Source organism: Patiria miniata, unplaced genomic scaffold, assembly GCF_015706575.1.
Source record: "Patiria miniata isolate m_02_andy unplaced genomic scaffold, ASM1570657v1 HiC_scaffold_11, whole genome shotgun sequence".
Taxonomy (NCBI): domain Eukaryota; kingdom Metazoa; phylum Echinodermata; class Asteroidea; order Valvatida; family Asterinidae; genus Patiria; species Patiria miniata.
The window spans coordinates 2,890,764-2,905,355 of NW_024037049.1; the positions used below are offsets into that span (position 1 = coordinate 2,890,764).

At 39.7% G+C, this 14,592-nt stretch overlaps 1 protein-coding gene across 2 annotated transcripts in view; it reads left to right on the plus strand.

Moving 5' to 3' along the window:
- LOC119741823 (coiled-coil domain-containing protein 66-like) overlaps window positions 1-14,592 on the plus strand; it is a 32,482-nt gene that overhangs the window by 15,651 nt on the left and 2,239 nt on the right. The window contains exons 9-14 of one of the 2 annotated variants that reach the window (XM_038217741.1): window positions 74-356; window positions 2,048-2,135; window positions 3,428-3,589; window positions 9,577-9,721; window positions 11,699-11,914; window positions 12,605-13,428. In XM_038217741.1, the coding sequence (XP_038073669.1) occupies window positions 74-356; window positions 2,048-2,135; window positions 3,428-3,589; window positions 9,577-9,721; window positions 11,699-11,914; window positions 12,605-13,428 (1,718 nt within the window). Of the gene's footprint in view, window positions 1-73; window positions 357-2,047; window positions 2,136-3,427; window positions 3,590-9,576; window positions 9,722-11,698; window positions 11,915-12,580; window positions 13,429-14,592 lie in introns of both variants that reach the window. The other variant, XM_038217733.1, reaches the window with a different exon arrangement.

The window sequence follows — 14,592 nt, forward strand, 5'->3', positions numbered from 1 at the left end:
ATTTGTATATAAGTACATGTATATCTAATGATTGAATGTGAATGGATGATGTCATATTTTTTGTTAATAATAGAACAACAGCGTATTGAGGCACAAGAGCGCAAAGAACAGGAGAAACGACGCCATCAAGAATTTGAATCCAATTTGACCCATCAGTGGGCAGAGCCTGTTGAATTACCTAAGACACAACAGTCCATAAAGGGTCATGGGAAGGTACATGATGACTCGGCCATGTATAGACAGATTGAGAGGAAGGTTGACAGAGGGGAGGAGGTGGAGCAACCCCATAGTGCACCTCCACCGGGCTCAGAGGGCAGAGATGACAGCCAGGCATTTACAAAACCATCCCAAGAAAGGTTAGAAAGTGCATTTTAGAAATGAGTCTTGTTAAGGGGATAATAATGTGGTCGAGCAGTTTTAAACGTCTGGTTTGAAACCAGGTCGTGGCCGTGGCCGTCCTCTTGATATCGGGACTTTTATTATCACTGTTTGAAAATGAAGACTTTGGCGTGGTATCTGTTAATGGTTAAAGATACATAATACAAGGTCCAAATCAGCGGACTTTCTACTGAGGGGGTGAGTTGGCAGAAGGCAATGGTCATTTTAAGCGGCCAAGCCCCTACATTAACTTGGAAGGCAATTTTTTTTTTAAATTAATCACTTTTGTTTGTGGCAGATAATCCAATTAAAACAGATAAGCAGTTAAAACAGATGGTCTATTTTCTAAACAAAATAATATGTATAGCAGTTTTGAGTGAATGGTTTGTCCCCAAAAATGTACCCCTATCATTGGTGAAAAAACATAGGTGACAAAATGTGGTATTATGTATTACATTGGTTAGAAGAGTTCATAGGATCAAACCGCTTGATGTAATTGTGAATAAGATTAAAAGCATTTAGAAGTAAATGCTGAGTACTGTCTTTACAAGTTGCTGAATTTAAAGTGATTATTGCCATAAAATTAAAGCAAATCAACAAGTGTACAAAGCAGTTTTAAATATGGCAATATGAAATACTTCTTTGTGGTCGTCCCCAGACCCGCACAGTATTATTAAAGTACCATAAGAAATCTGTTCCAGAGAATTAGGTACCCTCTTTTTAAAATTAGTTAAATTTGGACTTCCTATTGTCAAATTGGGCTCTTTGTAAAGTGTATGTAAGTAGTATTTGTACAGTGTTCTTTTGTCATTATTAATAAGGGAATAAATGTGTGTACGGGAGGTATTATAACACTCTGTTTAAGACCGGTTGGAGTCTGGATGGGTGATAATTACCTGAGGTGAAGCCGAGGATAATTGTCAGCTTTCCAGACTCCCATTGGTCTTAAACAGAATGTTTAATACTGACCAAGCACATAAATACCTTTTCGGTCAAAAAACAAAATCTTTTCGGTCAAAAAATCTAAACAAGTCACAAACTAGACGTTGCCAACCATTTTGTTCAACAATTTTATTTCATGTTTTATGAAAAATCCCTCTGACTGTAATATGGAATTTACCTCTACAACTGCTTACCTTATAAGGAGATGGGCGTCCGCCTACTGCCTGATGTCGCGCAAAACGCACCTGGGCTGGTGTAGTGTGAATTTTGGACTATGAAATACTGATTCACTGGAAGTATTGCACATGCATGCGTGAGGAATGTGAACGTTCAACCAATGAAACGTTAAAGGGCACTGGATTTCATGGGAGTCCAAATTTCATGTGACACTGGAAAAGTGTTTAAAGACAGAGTCCATCATTTGCAACTTTTGATTTGAAATCGAAATCCTAGATCCTATTTTTCTCAAAATATACAGCTAAAGCTGAGCTGAAACTTCATCAGGTTTAGTTGTTCAGCACCCTTTAGATCTTGAGCACTTTTGTTGCTTCAAACGAACAAAATGCACAAATTACAAATGATGGACTATGCCTTTAAGACCAGCCAGCCATGTCCTTATCATCCATTTAAGACTGGCCACGTGACGGGCTCTCGACCAATAGGAATGGGTAAACTGTATTAGCTTTTTATGAATATGAGATAAATTGAATCCATTTTCTCCATCAAGGAGTCACATTAGAGCTCACAATCTTCTCCTGGATCCTGCCGAGATTGAGCGAAGAGAAGCCCAGCGAGTTAAACACATGGAACACATGGTGAGTAGCCCTTCCACAGGTTCCCTGAAAGATATGAAGCTCACATAATACCCCGTCTTTGTAAGTGGAATGATGCATTGGTTCTGATGTACCCTGATGATAAAACCTGACATAGACGCGACACATGTGTATCCACGGTGTCAGGACTAAGAAATGTTGCCAGATATCAGGAAGTGATTAGGACTTTTCACGTATGTGTTAGCAACAGCATTTTTAGCTCTTCATTTTGATTTATATGATGCCTGAATAAAATCCCCATCATCTGATTGGTGTGTCGTTGATCATGTGTCATTAAATTATTCATCCCAACCCACGACTCAGCTGCACTGCAAAAGTAGAAGTTCCTTTTATGGTAAATTGAAGTTGGACGGTCATGTTGTTTGCGGCTGCGACCAATCAGATGACAAGGATTTATTTAGGTGTTGTAACAAATAATGAGTGTTTCACGTTTTTTTCAATGCAAAGAATAATTTTATGAGGTGACAGATGGAATGTTACATTCCACGAGGCAAACTTGATCTGTCACCTCATAAAATTATTCTTACCATTGGCTTAAGAACATTCATTATTTGTATAATATAACACAGACATTCTGATGCATATGGACATTGCATGGATGAAAAAGTTGACAGTTTATATTGATTTTTGAGATTTGTGAGCCTGTGTACTCACAAGCAACTTTGTTGACTTCAGAACACGTTTGATTAGTGTTCATTTTAATTATAACTTGACACTGAATGACTTGTTATCGACTTGGAATTGACTTTTGATGACTATGAGAATTTGGCTGCAACTCTGCTTATATCAATACTAAATTATATTTTCTATTTTTTTTTCTCGTTTGAAAAAAGTCTTCAGTGTTAAATTGTGAGACATCACTATCACGCACATGACCAGTAACCATACAACATTTGTATGTTTAGCATCCACTGGCAAAATGTAAATGTGCAATTCAACTCTCCTTCATTAATAGGTTTTTATCACGAAAGGAGAGTGCAATGGTTCATGTATGTGTTGCAATGCGATGCAAAACATCCCACCTACCCTGTTAACCAGGCAAGGCAAAATCTCGTCCTTAATAATTGCAAAATACTGACTCTTGATTTGCAGATGCTCATGTCTAAATAGAACTATGCGAACCAGGGAAATGAAAGTGTCGATACATATCGGGTCATGCAATGCCTTCCACATGATGGATTTAGTTGGCAGTAAAGAACTGTTCACTGTTGTGAACTTTAACAATTGTGTACACCCTTCCCCTTTTACTTTGTGTGTGTGCTTTTCTCATTCAGCTTGCTGTAAAGGCCCAGGTTGAAGAGAAGCAGCGACTTAAAAGAGAGGCAGAGGAAAGGAGACGGCAGGGGGAGGCAGAGGAGGAAAGACAATTGGCACATCAGAGAATGAACTTACAACATCAGTATGATTCAGAGAAAGAAAAGCAAAGGAAAAAAGAAGTAAGTGTTTTATGATGGCCTAAATGACAGTCTACTTCTGAATTTACTGACAGTCACTGATAAACACTGACACAGTATTGCGTGTTAATTGTTAAACAAAAAACACTGAAGAAAACTCAACAGTACAAAACCTCCTGTTTGTTTAAACCCCAGTTCTACTACGCTTGTCTTACCCATAGAGCATATCAACATACATGTAGGCATTATTCCTGTATATGGCGCAAGCTAGTCACTACTTTATTTCCCAAACTAACTCGCAGCCCACCCACCATGACATCCTCCTTTCTCTTAGTGAACGCTAAGTGACAGATATGTATTTAGAGTTCCGTTTACTGATCTGTTTTCTTAGCTGCTTTCCAGTTTCTTTGAGTGTCTTCGGAGCAAATTGTTGTGAGTTTTTGGCAGTTTTGTTGGTCCTTTTGTGCCTTGGCAGCAACGGCTCATGCTTTTCACTGCCTTGTCAATGGAGCGACACCTTGCACTCTCAGCAAGCCCCTCACTCTCAATGATTGTTAACCAACAGAGTGATACTGCTGTGTCCCCCCCCCCCCCCACCCCGACAAGTCTCTTATCATACCAACCATAGAGTGACACTTGGCCCATCTCCGCACGTAGCTTACTCATTAGTGTACAATTTCAACCAATGGCCTCAACTTCAACCAATCCTCATTTCTTCTGCTGTGGTCAACAGCAAGTTACCTACTTCCTATTGATCAGTCACGCTCTGCCCATCTGGCATTGAGCTTTTCAGCGCCCTAGCATTCACTCCTCACAATATGATCAGTTGCATTCGACTTACGCGCTTTGATATGCATAATAAGTGAAGCCAACCCATATTTGGCCCTAGGTGGATCTCTGCTCTACTCTGTTCCTCTCCTTCTGTTCCATTCTCCTTTGACCATGTCCTCGCCTACTGGATCGGTGGCCCTTTTGGATCACATCCTGCATCCTTTCCGGTGGTGTACCATCTCCCCCTGGCAACCAAAGACATGGAACGCTCCCAAGGTTGGCCCTCCCAAGGTTGGCTTCACTATCGCGGACCATATTACTGCCATGATACCTGCTTTTCTAGGTATTTTATAGGACTTTTACATTCCTTCGGGAAAACTGCACTGAGACTTGGAACCCATTCCTGCCCTGTTCACCCAGGTCTGTCATCAGGCCCACCCACCTCAGTTATGTGCTCGATTCGTCACTCGATCTGGCAGAAGAGACAGAAACATTCTTCCTAAGGGCACGGCAGACGAGGTATGCCACAGGCTTGCTGTTGGCAGTTGCCATCACCCTACTAGTTCCAAGGTTAAGTTCCCGGATGGCGTCCTCAATCAGAATGAAGGGGCTTTTCCGACATGTTGATTGGATTTCATTCTATTTCCTTCTGGTTGCAAGGATGTCAGACTGACTCCACAATCTCCACTAGGCATCTGATTCCGCTGCCTGAAGGATACACTCTGGTTTATCCTCGGCCAGTCTTAAGCCTGGCATTTTTTTGTGACAGCCCTTTGTGCAGCGGCCATTTGTGTGTAATTTGAATTTATCACTTTAATTTATTTTATCAACTTTTTTAAAGGATTAAATTATTAGATCTGTTAATTAAAAACACTGAAAAAATTGCCTCAAAATAGATGAGAAATCATTTGGAAATGGGTAAAAACAATTTTACTTACAACCTATTTCCATTCCAAGGTCTCCTCATTGGATCACTTCTATTATCACATTGCATTCTTGCCTGAGAACGAAAACGATAATGACATGAAGATTTACCTACCTGCAGCCGATGGTATCTAGATTTATTCAGGCTTGTTAGGTGACGTTTTAAAACAGTTCTTATCAACGGTCATTTTAGATTTGGTTGTAAATGAAAATAAATTCTTCAAGTATATTAAAAAAAAAAATTGTCTGTCCTTAAAGACAGTTGAGTCTCCTTTTTAAGTTTAAGTTTTTACCCGATGACCGCCACGAAATTATTTCATAAATGTTTATGCTTGAATGAGTGATGGAGTTCCATGAGTCCACACGGAAGTTTTGCGGAAGTGAGAGGCTCGATTTTTGGCTCGATATTTCACTTTCAGTGTTAGTGCAATTTTTCAGTCAGTTTTCAGTTCCATTAAAATCCGAAGGTGATTTTCTTAAGAAATTAATGTACCAAAACTAATTCCAAAAACACTGACTGTTATTTTCTTTTTCAAGGGGCCCTGAAGCAAGGGCGGATCCAGGAGGGGGGGGGGGGGGCCATGGCCCCCCCCCCCCAAACGAAATCATTTTTTTTTTTATGTGACATCGCAATAATGGCAGGCAATGAGTACACCCCCCCCAAACAAAAAAACATTGGTTAAAGTGGTTTTCGGATCGTGACATCGAATCCAAAAATGGCAGGCAATGAGTACACCACCATCTTTTCCTCAAAAAAAAAAACATTGGTTAAAGTGGTTAGAAATTGCCTCAGATCGCACCACAGAGCATCTAGAATCCAAAAAATTTTCGGGGCCCTTAAGCGGGCCCCGAACCCCACGCCGTAATTTTTTTGACCCACTTTTTGGGGGGACCAAAAAATGTTTTGGCCCCCCTCAAAATTGTGTTCTGGATCCGCCCTTGCCCTGAAGCGCGCCAGGTGTCAACTTTCAGGCTCTATACATGTTTTACATGAATGCAAATTGTTGTTTATGGGACACTCTATAAAAAAAGGAAAGAAAGTTTTATCAGTACAATTCTGAACGATGGTCAGGATGTGCCCAAACACTTAACTAGAGCTTTGCATTTGTTGAGTTACAAAGGCAGAGCGGTCGGGCCATAGAACTATTTCATTAAATACAGCCAAGTTAAGTTACAAATATTTTAACAAAGGATCACAAAATTTAACCATTCGAGTGCAACCAATTATTTAGAGGCCAGGCACATCCCGACAACTATTCAGAATTGTTCTGATCAATCTTCTTTATTTCTTTCTTTCTTTCTTTCTTTCCTTCTTTTTACTAGACAATAAATATCCGCGGGTAAAACGGTTCTTGGTATGAACTTGTAACTTATAACTATATATCGACTTTCATCCCGAGTGGTGCATATTAGTCTGACATCATGAAGATGTCATAGGGTGTCAAATTACAAGAGATTTTTGACAAAAAAAAATGACTATTTTCTTTCACTTATAACTCTTGAACAAAATGATCAATCATGTTCATACGTTGGTATCAGATAGACCATTAATTGATAAACATTTTTTGTTGAGTGCGTGAACTCACTGGACCTTTACTTCGGGTCTACCGGAAGGTACAATTTAGGTGAATTTAAAATACAGACAGAAACTTCAAAATCAAAACAAACCGATTTTCTTCCAAACGATTTACGGAATCATGCTCAAACCTAGTACATGTACAAACTTGGAACCAAGTTACAAAGATATTGAACATTTTGTGACATCATCATGACATCATTAGGTATCAAATTACCATTCTATGGGCAAAATTTGACCAAAAAAATTCAGTTATTTATCTTTTTAACTAAATAGAGTATCGTGTTCATGTTTTCATGAGGTTGTAGACGGTGCCTTGAGCAAAATTTCATATTCCCAGGAACAAAACCACTTGACCTTTACTTCGGGTGTTGCTGGAAGTGCAATAAAACTTGAATATTACTTGAAAACGGAAACATTTTACTATAGACAAATAAATTATGGAAGTGTTTAGTGAGGAATGCCAGACACAAAAAACATCATGATGACATCATCATCCAAACGGGCACCCTCTGGTGGCACATCAAATAGAGGGGTTTGTTTTATTATTTTTGAAAACCATCCGTCCAAAATGTACCAAATGTATTCTTTGATTAACCATAAATAAGTTTGCCAGGCTTTAAAATCATGATGTCAACTGTTCTTTTTCAATCTAATTCTATCAGTTATCCCTGTCTTAATGGGTGAGTTCGAGCGTGTTACTCTTGCTACTCCCAAGTGCCGGAAAATGTTGCGTGCGCATTACTCAAAGTCCTCAAAGCCGAGTGCCGAGTTCTCCGAGTACTTTAGGGACTGAGTTCAGGGCCGAGTCCAAGTACACTGTGACGAGTCCGAGTCCAAAGCACCGAGTCCGAGTACATTCAAGGCCGAGTCCGAGTACCTAAGTCTGAGTCAGAGTCCGAGTTCAAGTACAACACCAAAAAAGTCAAAAAAACTGTTTTAAAAATAAATAATTAAATAAATAAAATTAAATAAAAACAAACACAACATGCATTCCGCTCTTCTTTACCAACTGGTTAACACTAAACAACTTTTATTAGTTTAAACAATGTAAAAATTAAAATAAAAGTCAGTGAATGCACTGGCAGTTTTCACCATTTCTTAAAACAAAAAAGAAGCGAATCATGCATAGCTGGGTAGACACCTGAAGGATTGGCTATTTTGGAAACCCTTTCCAGACAACAAACTCGATTAAGTACGCAAGAAAATTTTGTTAATAAAAAATTAACAAAACCAACCACAAAGCGAGATCTTAATTGCTGGTTGTTTGTTATTACATATTGAAAAACCGTGAAGCCACGAGCGAACATATAAAGCGTAAGCTTGGCTGGCTTCCGATTCACGAATCCTCAGTGTAAGTCACATTGGGGAGGCGGGAACTGGACTGAGCCGTAATACAGACTGCAACCACGCCATTGTGCGCCAGGTTGAGCAATGGAATCGATTTAAAAGAAATGTACTCGATGTGTGCTCCCGAGTAATGGGTCGAGTACCGAGTACCAAACCGTCGAGTCCGTGCAAAGTCCGGCAACTGTTCTGATGAAACCTAGCTCTACTTACTACAATAGAGGTATGGGTTGCCCATGAGAGTTTGGAGTCAATTGTAAGCTCCAAGTTCCTGAAACCGTTTTGTAGTTTTGATTGGAAGAGTTCCCAGGCTGTATACTTGTGGGTTAAAGTGCCTGCAAGTGATATTCACTTTGGTTTTACTAACATTGAAAGTCATTTCGTTGAAATCAGACCACTTTTTAAGCCCATTTAAGTCAAGTTGAAGGGTGTGTTCATTTTTTGGGCTTTCTATTCGGTACAAAAGAATATCGTCTGCAAACAAAACACAGTACAGCTAGAGGAAGTTGAATGGGTGAAGTCATTGATAAAAGATTGAATTTGCGGCAGGCCAGAAGTAATGCTAACCAAAAGAGGACCCGTTGCCTGCGACCTGTCAGAAATGATCTAACCTGACGCCACAACTCACCCTGGACATTGAAAGAAGTAGCTAGTTTTTCAAGTTTGTCAAAGCAAGAAATGTTTTGTTTAAAAATAAAAAGAAGGGCAGAATACCCCCTGATGCAATTGCTCCGTTGCAGAATAGTCAACCTCTGTCCTCAATGTTACTTCTTGTTTGGGAAAAAAAAGAAAAAAAAATGTAATGAAACTCATTTCCAAATACTGCATGGTTGCAAGCACAATCGTAACACTCACAGAACTCCTGAACAATGAGCTTCAAACAAACACTTTGTTTCTCTCAAAGTTTAGTTAACAATTGTACGAAGAACATATGAACTGGAAGAACTGTATCAACTGGACACTCACTTTAAAAAACTCGGGCTGTAAATATGGTTATTTTTCCTAGGTTATTGGAAAGCTCAACAAAATTATTTTGTTAATCTTCTGTACCGCCCTCTATCGACTTGCCAGTAAATATTAGGTGTAAATTCAACACAGCAATCTTGGAAATGCACAGACATGGTCTCCTAGTGTCAGTTATTTAAGTGCATAACATTCCATCATTACAACATGCATTTAAAATGCACTTTACTTAGGACACATATTACAATTTTACATTTTGTTTAAGTACATGTACATGTCCGATGTCAGACTGTACGCTTTTTTCTGTGCTTGTAGAGAGCTGCCAATTGATGAGAAAGTAATTAAAAAAAATAGGTTAAAAAGTTGTTGAAGCAAATTCAACAACTGTTTTATGTACGTAAATAAATCTGACTTTTGCACAATGATGCATTGTGGTTAACTTTTGCAGGATGATGAAGCAGCCAGGCACACAGCCTTAGTTGAGAGCATGCAGGCAGCTTACAATGACGCACAGAAGGAGAAACATCAGAAGAGATTGGAGAAACTGACTAAGATGGGACATGATACTTCTAACCTTAGATCCAGCTGGGATAGTTAGTGTTTTTATTCATTTAATTCTTATTGTTGTGCCGTCCTTGGTGCCATAATGATTTAAGTTTTAACTGTTTGCAGACAGTATTTGCATGTAGAGGTGCATATGCGGAGAGGACAACCTTCTCAATAACATTAGGAGGGTCTTGGAAATAAAGCCAAAATTAAAACGGGCTTAAAAAGGAATATGTTTTGTTTCTCGTGGAAATCCATGTCACAGTGGCTAAAACAATAGAAATCTTGTCAGCACTATAACTTAGAACTAAGAAATATTTTACATATGAACTTCCAATTCGGTTTGTGGATTGTTCTTAGAGACCATAAGAATGTTCTTCCCCCCCCCCCCCCTAATCTATGTTTATTAAGCATATAATGATAAGGCCAAACAACTCTCCGGTTTCTGGTATGGAGCTTGCCCCAAAAAGGTGGGGCAATGTGGGTTTTCCCCTCCCCCCTTTTTTTTTCTTCTTCAAATGTCTGCTGATGTTGCAGATAATGCTGCGATCCCCTTAAACTCTCAATATATCCTTCAGGGTGGAGCTTGAGATGACCTTACTATTAGGCCATGAGGCTTGAGTATTCTGCACACTTACAATTTCAAATGACATGAACATTCTTCGGGAAGTTTGGATAGAGAAAAATCAGAGAAAACAGTAACGTCTGACCATGCAGCGATATCGACGTCGTGCATGAGTTACCAGGCTGGTCATGAGCTTCTCATCCTCCCTTACATATTGCGGTAATTAAAGCGTTTACAGGTCCAGATACACGATCATCACTTCCACAATCTGGCTGCCAGACACACAATTACAAAATTACAACACCGTCTGCAAATGGTGTCCGACTTAATTTAGTGCAAAACAAATGGGAGCCTAGAGAGGTCACATAAAGCTTATACTCGATCGTAACCCCATCTAAAACATGTTAAAACTGTGCAGCAGCAGGATTCCAGTCAAATTAGTGAGTTTGGCGGTTTTGAGACATCATATTACATTGAAAAAAAAATGTTTTAATTTTACCGAGGCAATGGCTACAGTGATGTGTGTGCAGACCAGAAACCGGAGACTTTTTTGGGGTTGGCCTAATGTGATCTTTTATTTTGTTTTATGTACAGCTGTGTCTTCATGTGTTTTTTTTTTTTAATTCAGCTTGTTTGTACTAGATCTCTTGTTATTCGCTCACTCTTTTAAATCACATACAATGACTTCCCAACAGAAAGGCAAAAAAAAATTAAAAAATAACGATGTCAATGAACGTTCCATGTGACCGAGATAAGTTGATGTTAAAAGAGAGGTGTCGTGTCATGGGTAACAGTCACGGTTGTGGGGCATTTGTTTTTGTAAACACACCTGACTTGTTTAAAGAAGTTTTGCATGTAGCGCGTTCAAGATCTAGTGTGAAAAAGCCCAATTAATAAGCTTTCTTTAATAGTGAAAGAATCATTCAAATCACTCATGTACTTTTGCAGTTATGGAATGTAAACACAAACACAGTTTTTTAACCTTGTCCACGGATCACAATAAAGGTAAGTGATAGTTCAGCAAAACAAAAAGTATTCACATGTAAAGAAAAACACATCAGAACACGATTATAACCATGATAACTAACACTTATCATAACATTCATTTAAAAACCTACTGCTTCAGATGTTAAAATAACATGCTTAATCATGCCCTGCCTTGGATTTGGCTGCCCTGGACACTTATAGGACTATTTTTTATTTCATATTCAGGATACAACATGGTTTCATTTTTACTGAAATATCCCATACCTTAGTGTGATCAACAGACAAGGTTAAAAAATAGTGTTTGTGTACATGAGCAATTTAAATGATTCTTCAGCAAAACAAGGCTTATTACTTGGGCTTTCATATCCTAGATCTAGAAAGCGCTACATTTTTTTACTCACCCTGTATACTTATTTTTTTTGAGAGTGTCCATAAAGTTAATAGAGCAAATTATGGTGCCTTTCTGCCACAGACCAACAGGACAATTCCCCTCCTAAACAGGACACCAAAGTGGCTTACAAGACCTCACCCAGGCCAGAACAACCCACAATGCCTCAGCATGTTCAGCATCCACCTGAAGTGCCTATACCTTTACATGTGATGGATCATGTGATCAATCAAGTGAAAGACAGTCCTATCATGGTTGATGCATTCACCTCACCTGTGTATGACCAGGCTGTGCAAACAGGTATATTGGGTTCCAAGTACAACACAAGAGCATTCCCAGGCAATAGGACAATGCACATGTTCACAATGTGAACTGGTGTTGGCAGTGGCGTAGCCAGGAATTTTTCAGTGGGGGGTGCTGGGGGGGGGGGGGCTGGAACATTTCATGGGGGGCGTCATGTAGATCAATGATAATTTTTTTAGAAACTCAACATCTGGGGGGGGGGGGGGGGCGACAAGGTTTCATGGGGGTTGTCCCCCCCCCCCCCCCCCCCCCCCCCCCCCCCCCCGGGATACGCCACTGGGTGTTGGTCTCAGTGGAGCATTCCATGTGCTTTGAATTTTGAGATATTCCCATGAATATCTAGTCTTGGTTTTAAGACCTTTGTGGTTGTATCTTTGCTGTGTTATGTTTACATCAGCTCCACTGTTTTCGTTTCGTAATGCTTTGTTTTACTCAATTTCTAGCTCTGATGAGATCATTTCCATCAAACTTTTATTGGATTTTTGACTTGCATGAAGGTCTTGAATATGTGTAACAGTTCTGAATGTTTTATTTGTTTTTGGCAAATCTCCGCTGATTTTATATGGGTATCAATCAGCAGCCAATTTCTAACATGATTGTGAAGTAGTCATCTGACTGACGTACATTAGTAATTTACAAACACTGCTTGCATGACTTTTCCAGAGTTTCACTTCCCTCCTCATGAAGATGTCACACTTCAAGGTGGCCTACTGGAGCGAGAGCCCAGTGCTCACATTGAATATCGACCACACAGAAGAATAGCACAGCAGGAAGCAGGAAGGAAAGATCAGAAAATGGAGCGTATTCAGACATACAAAGCCCGGGAGAAGAAGAGAATTAGCAAAGAGGAAAGACAGTCAGAGGTAAATGCCAGAGTTATGACGCAGACACAGCAAACATCAAGGACAACATCACCGGGATCAGAGCCTGGAAACAGCCGAAAGAAGTCAGTCAAGAAATTGGAGAAGCCAGTTTGGGGGGCCAATACCAAGACCAAGAAACTCCAGCAGAACTCGGACAAAGATTTGACTGTCAACAAGAGGAAACGGGAGGAGAGGCGACAACAAAGGGCAGCAGAGCTCTTAGCAGAGCAAGAACGGAATGCTCCAGGGAGACTCTTAAAAGCAAAGAAACCTGTAGCTGCTGGGGCTGTGCAACCTGACACAGTTCAAGGGTCTAAGCCGACTCAATCAAGAGCTGGAGGTAGCCTGGACAGGAAGCCAAACCACAAACCCCATCATGGTAGGACAGACTTGGTGCAAGACCAAGGCGATATGCAAACTTGGACAGATGAAAACAGCGATCTGCCGGACACACCACCACTCAAAAATGGTGACTTTGTGCCATTCTTGCGCAGTGATGAACCCCTGATGAGTGAGGACAGTGTACCAGTCACTCCAGAGTCACATCAGATGCTGAGGCAGAGGAAGATTGTACAGACAGTCATCGCTGATGATAACAATAGAGGGCGGAAGGAGAACAAGATCAGATTACTTGCACAAAATGAAAAAGTAAGAGTGCTTGAAGTCAGATTATACAAACTCCCAAGTCCAATAAATAGGTTTCTTCCTGCTAACAAAGTATGAGACAATAATCTAACACAAAAACGAAAGGTTTTACTAAATAATGTTTATAACAATTTACCTATTAAAGTCATAATCTGGGTGATATTTAAAAAAAAAGGCTCATTAACCCTAAAAGGGCCGGGTTATTTTGACTATCTCTCAGCAGGGGGGGGGGGGGGATCCCTAAGATCTGGGCCATCGAGTGACGAAAAATTATGAAACTTGGTACATGCATAGAGCAACTCATCATGAACATACCCCAATAAATTTCGTGACTATAGTTCAAAGGGTTTTGGAATTATGGCTAATTAATTATTCATATGTACAAATGGTATTTCTGCTCTGTGAACACAACGTATATGGGCAAATTCAGTTTTTACGGTGCGTAGCGCGGGCAAATTTTTCGTTGCGCAGCAATCCATGGTCCGATTTTTATGCTTTTGGTATCAAAAGATGCACAAGGCTTGAGGCTAAAAAGTCATAACAGCTCGGGCTGGAAAAATTCTTTTTTCAAGGCTATCGCGAAAAAAGTTGAGGGCCCCCCCCCCCCCCCACCCGGCCCTTTTTAGGGTTAAAGGCAACAAGAGGCAGTTTTGAGTAGAAGTTGGTAAGCCAGCTATTTTACCTATTTGGGGTACTGAATCCGAATATGATTGTTACCAAACTGGATTTTTAGTGAAATAGGCCTAATTTGCATAAATCTCAAATACCTGTCGTGTAATATATTTGTTTTCATATTTGGGTATATTTTTATTATTATTATTTTTTTTTTAATTTATGTTTGTGATCTTACCTACACTTCCTGACTTCATAACATTTTGTAAAAGCAAAGCAGTGACTGAATGATTATGAGGACATGGTAACAATCCATAATAGCTATTATTATACCCTAAAGTTGCGCGCATTTCATCAGATATCATTTCATCAGATATCATAAAGTAGTCTTGCCAAACCTCAGTAATGTTGAGCTTCAAATTCATAAAGTTACTTGCTGGCACAGTTACCCTAACAAAAAGAAATGGGAAATCATCTGAAAAATGATAACGTCTTCATATTAAGGCCAAAAAAGAAAACAGGGGGAAAATGAAGTGTCCGTAAATTGGGCTAAAA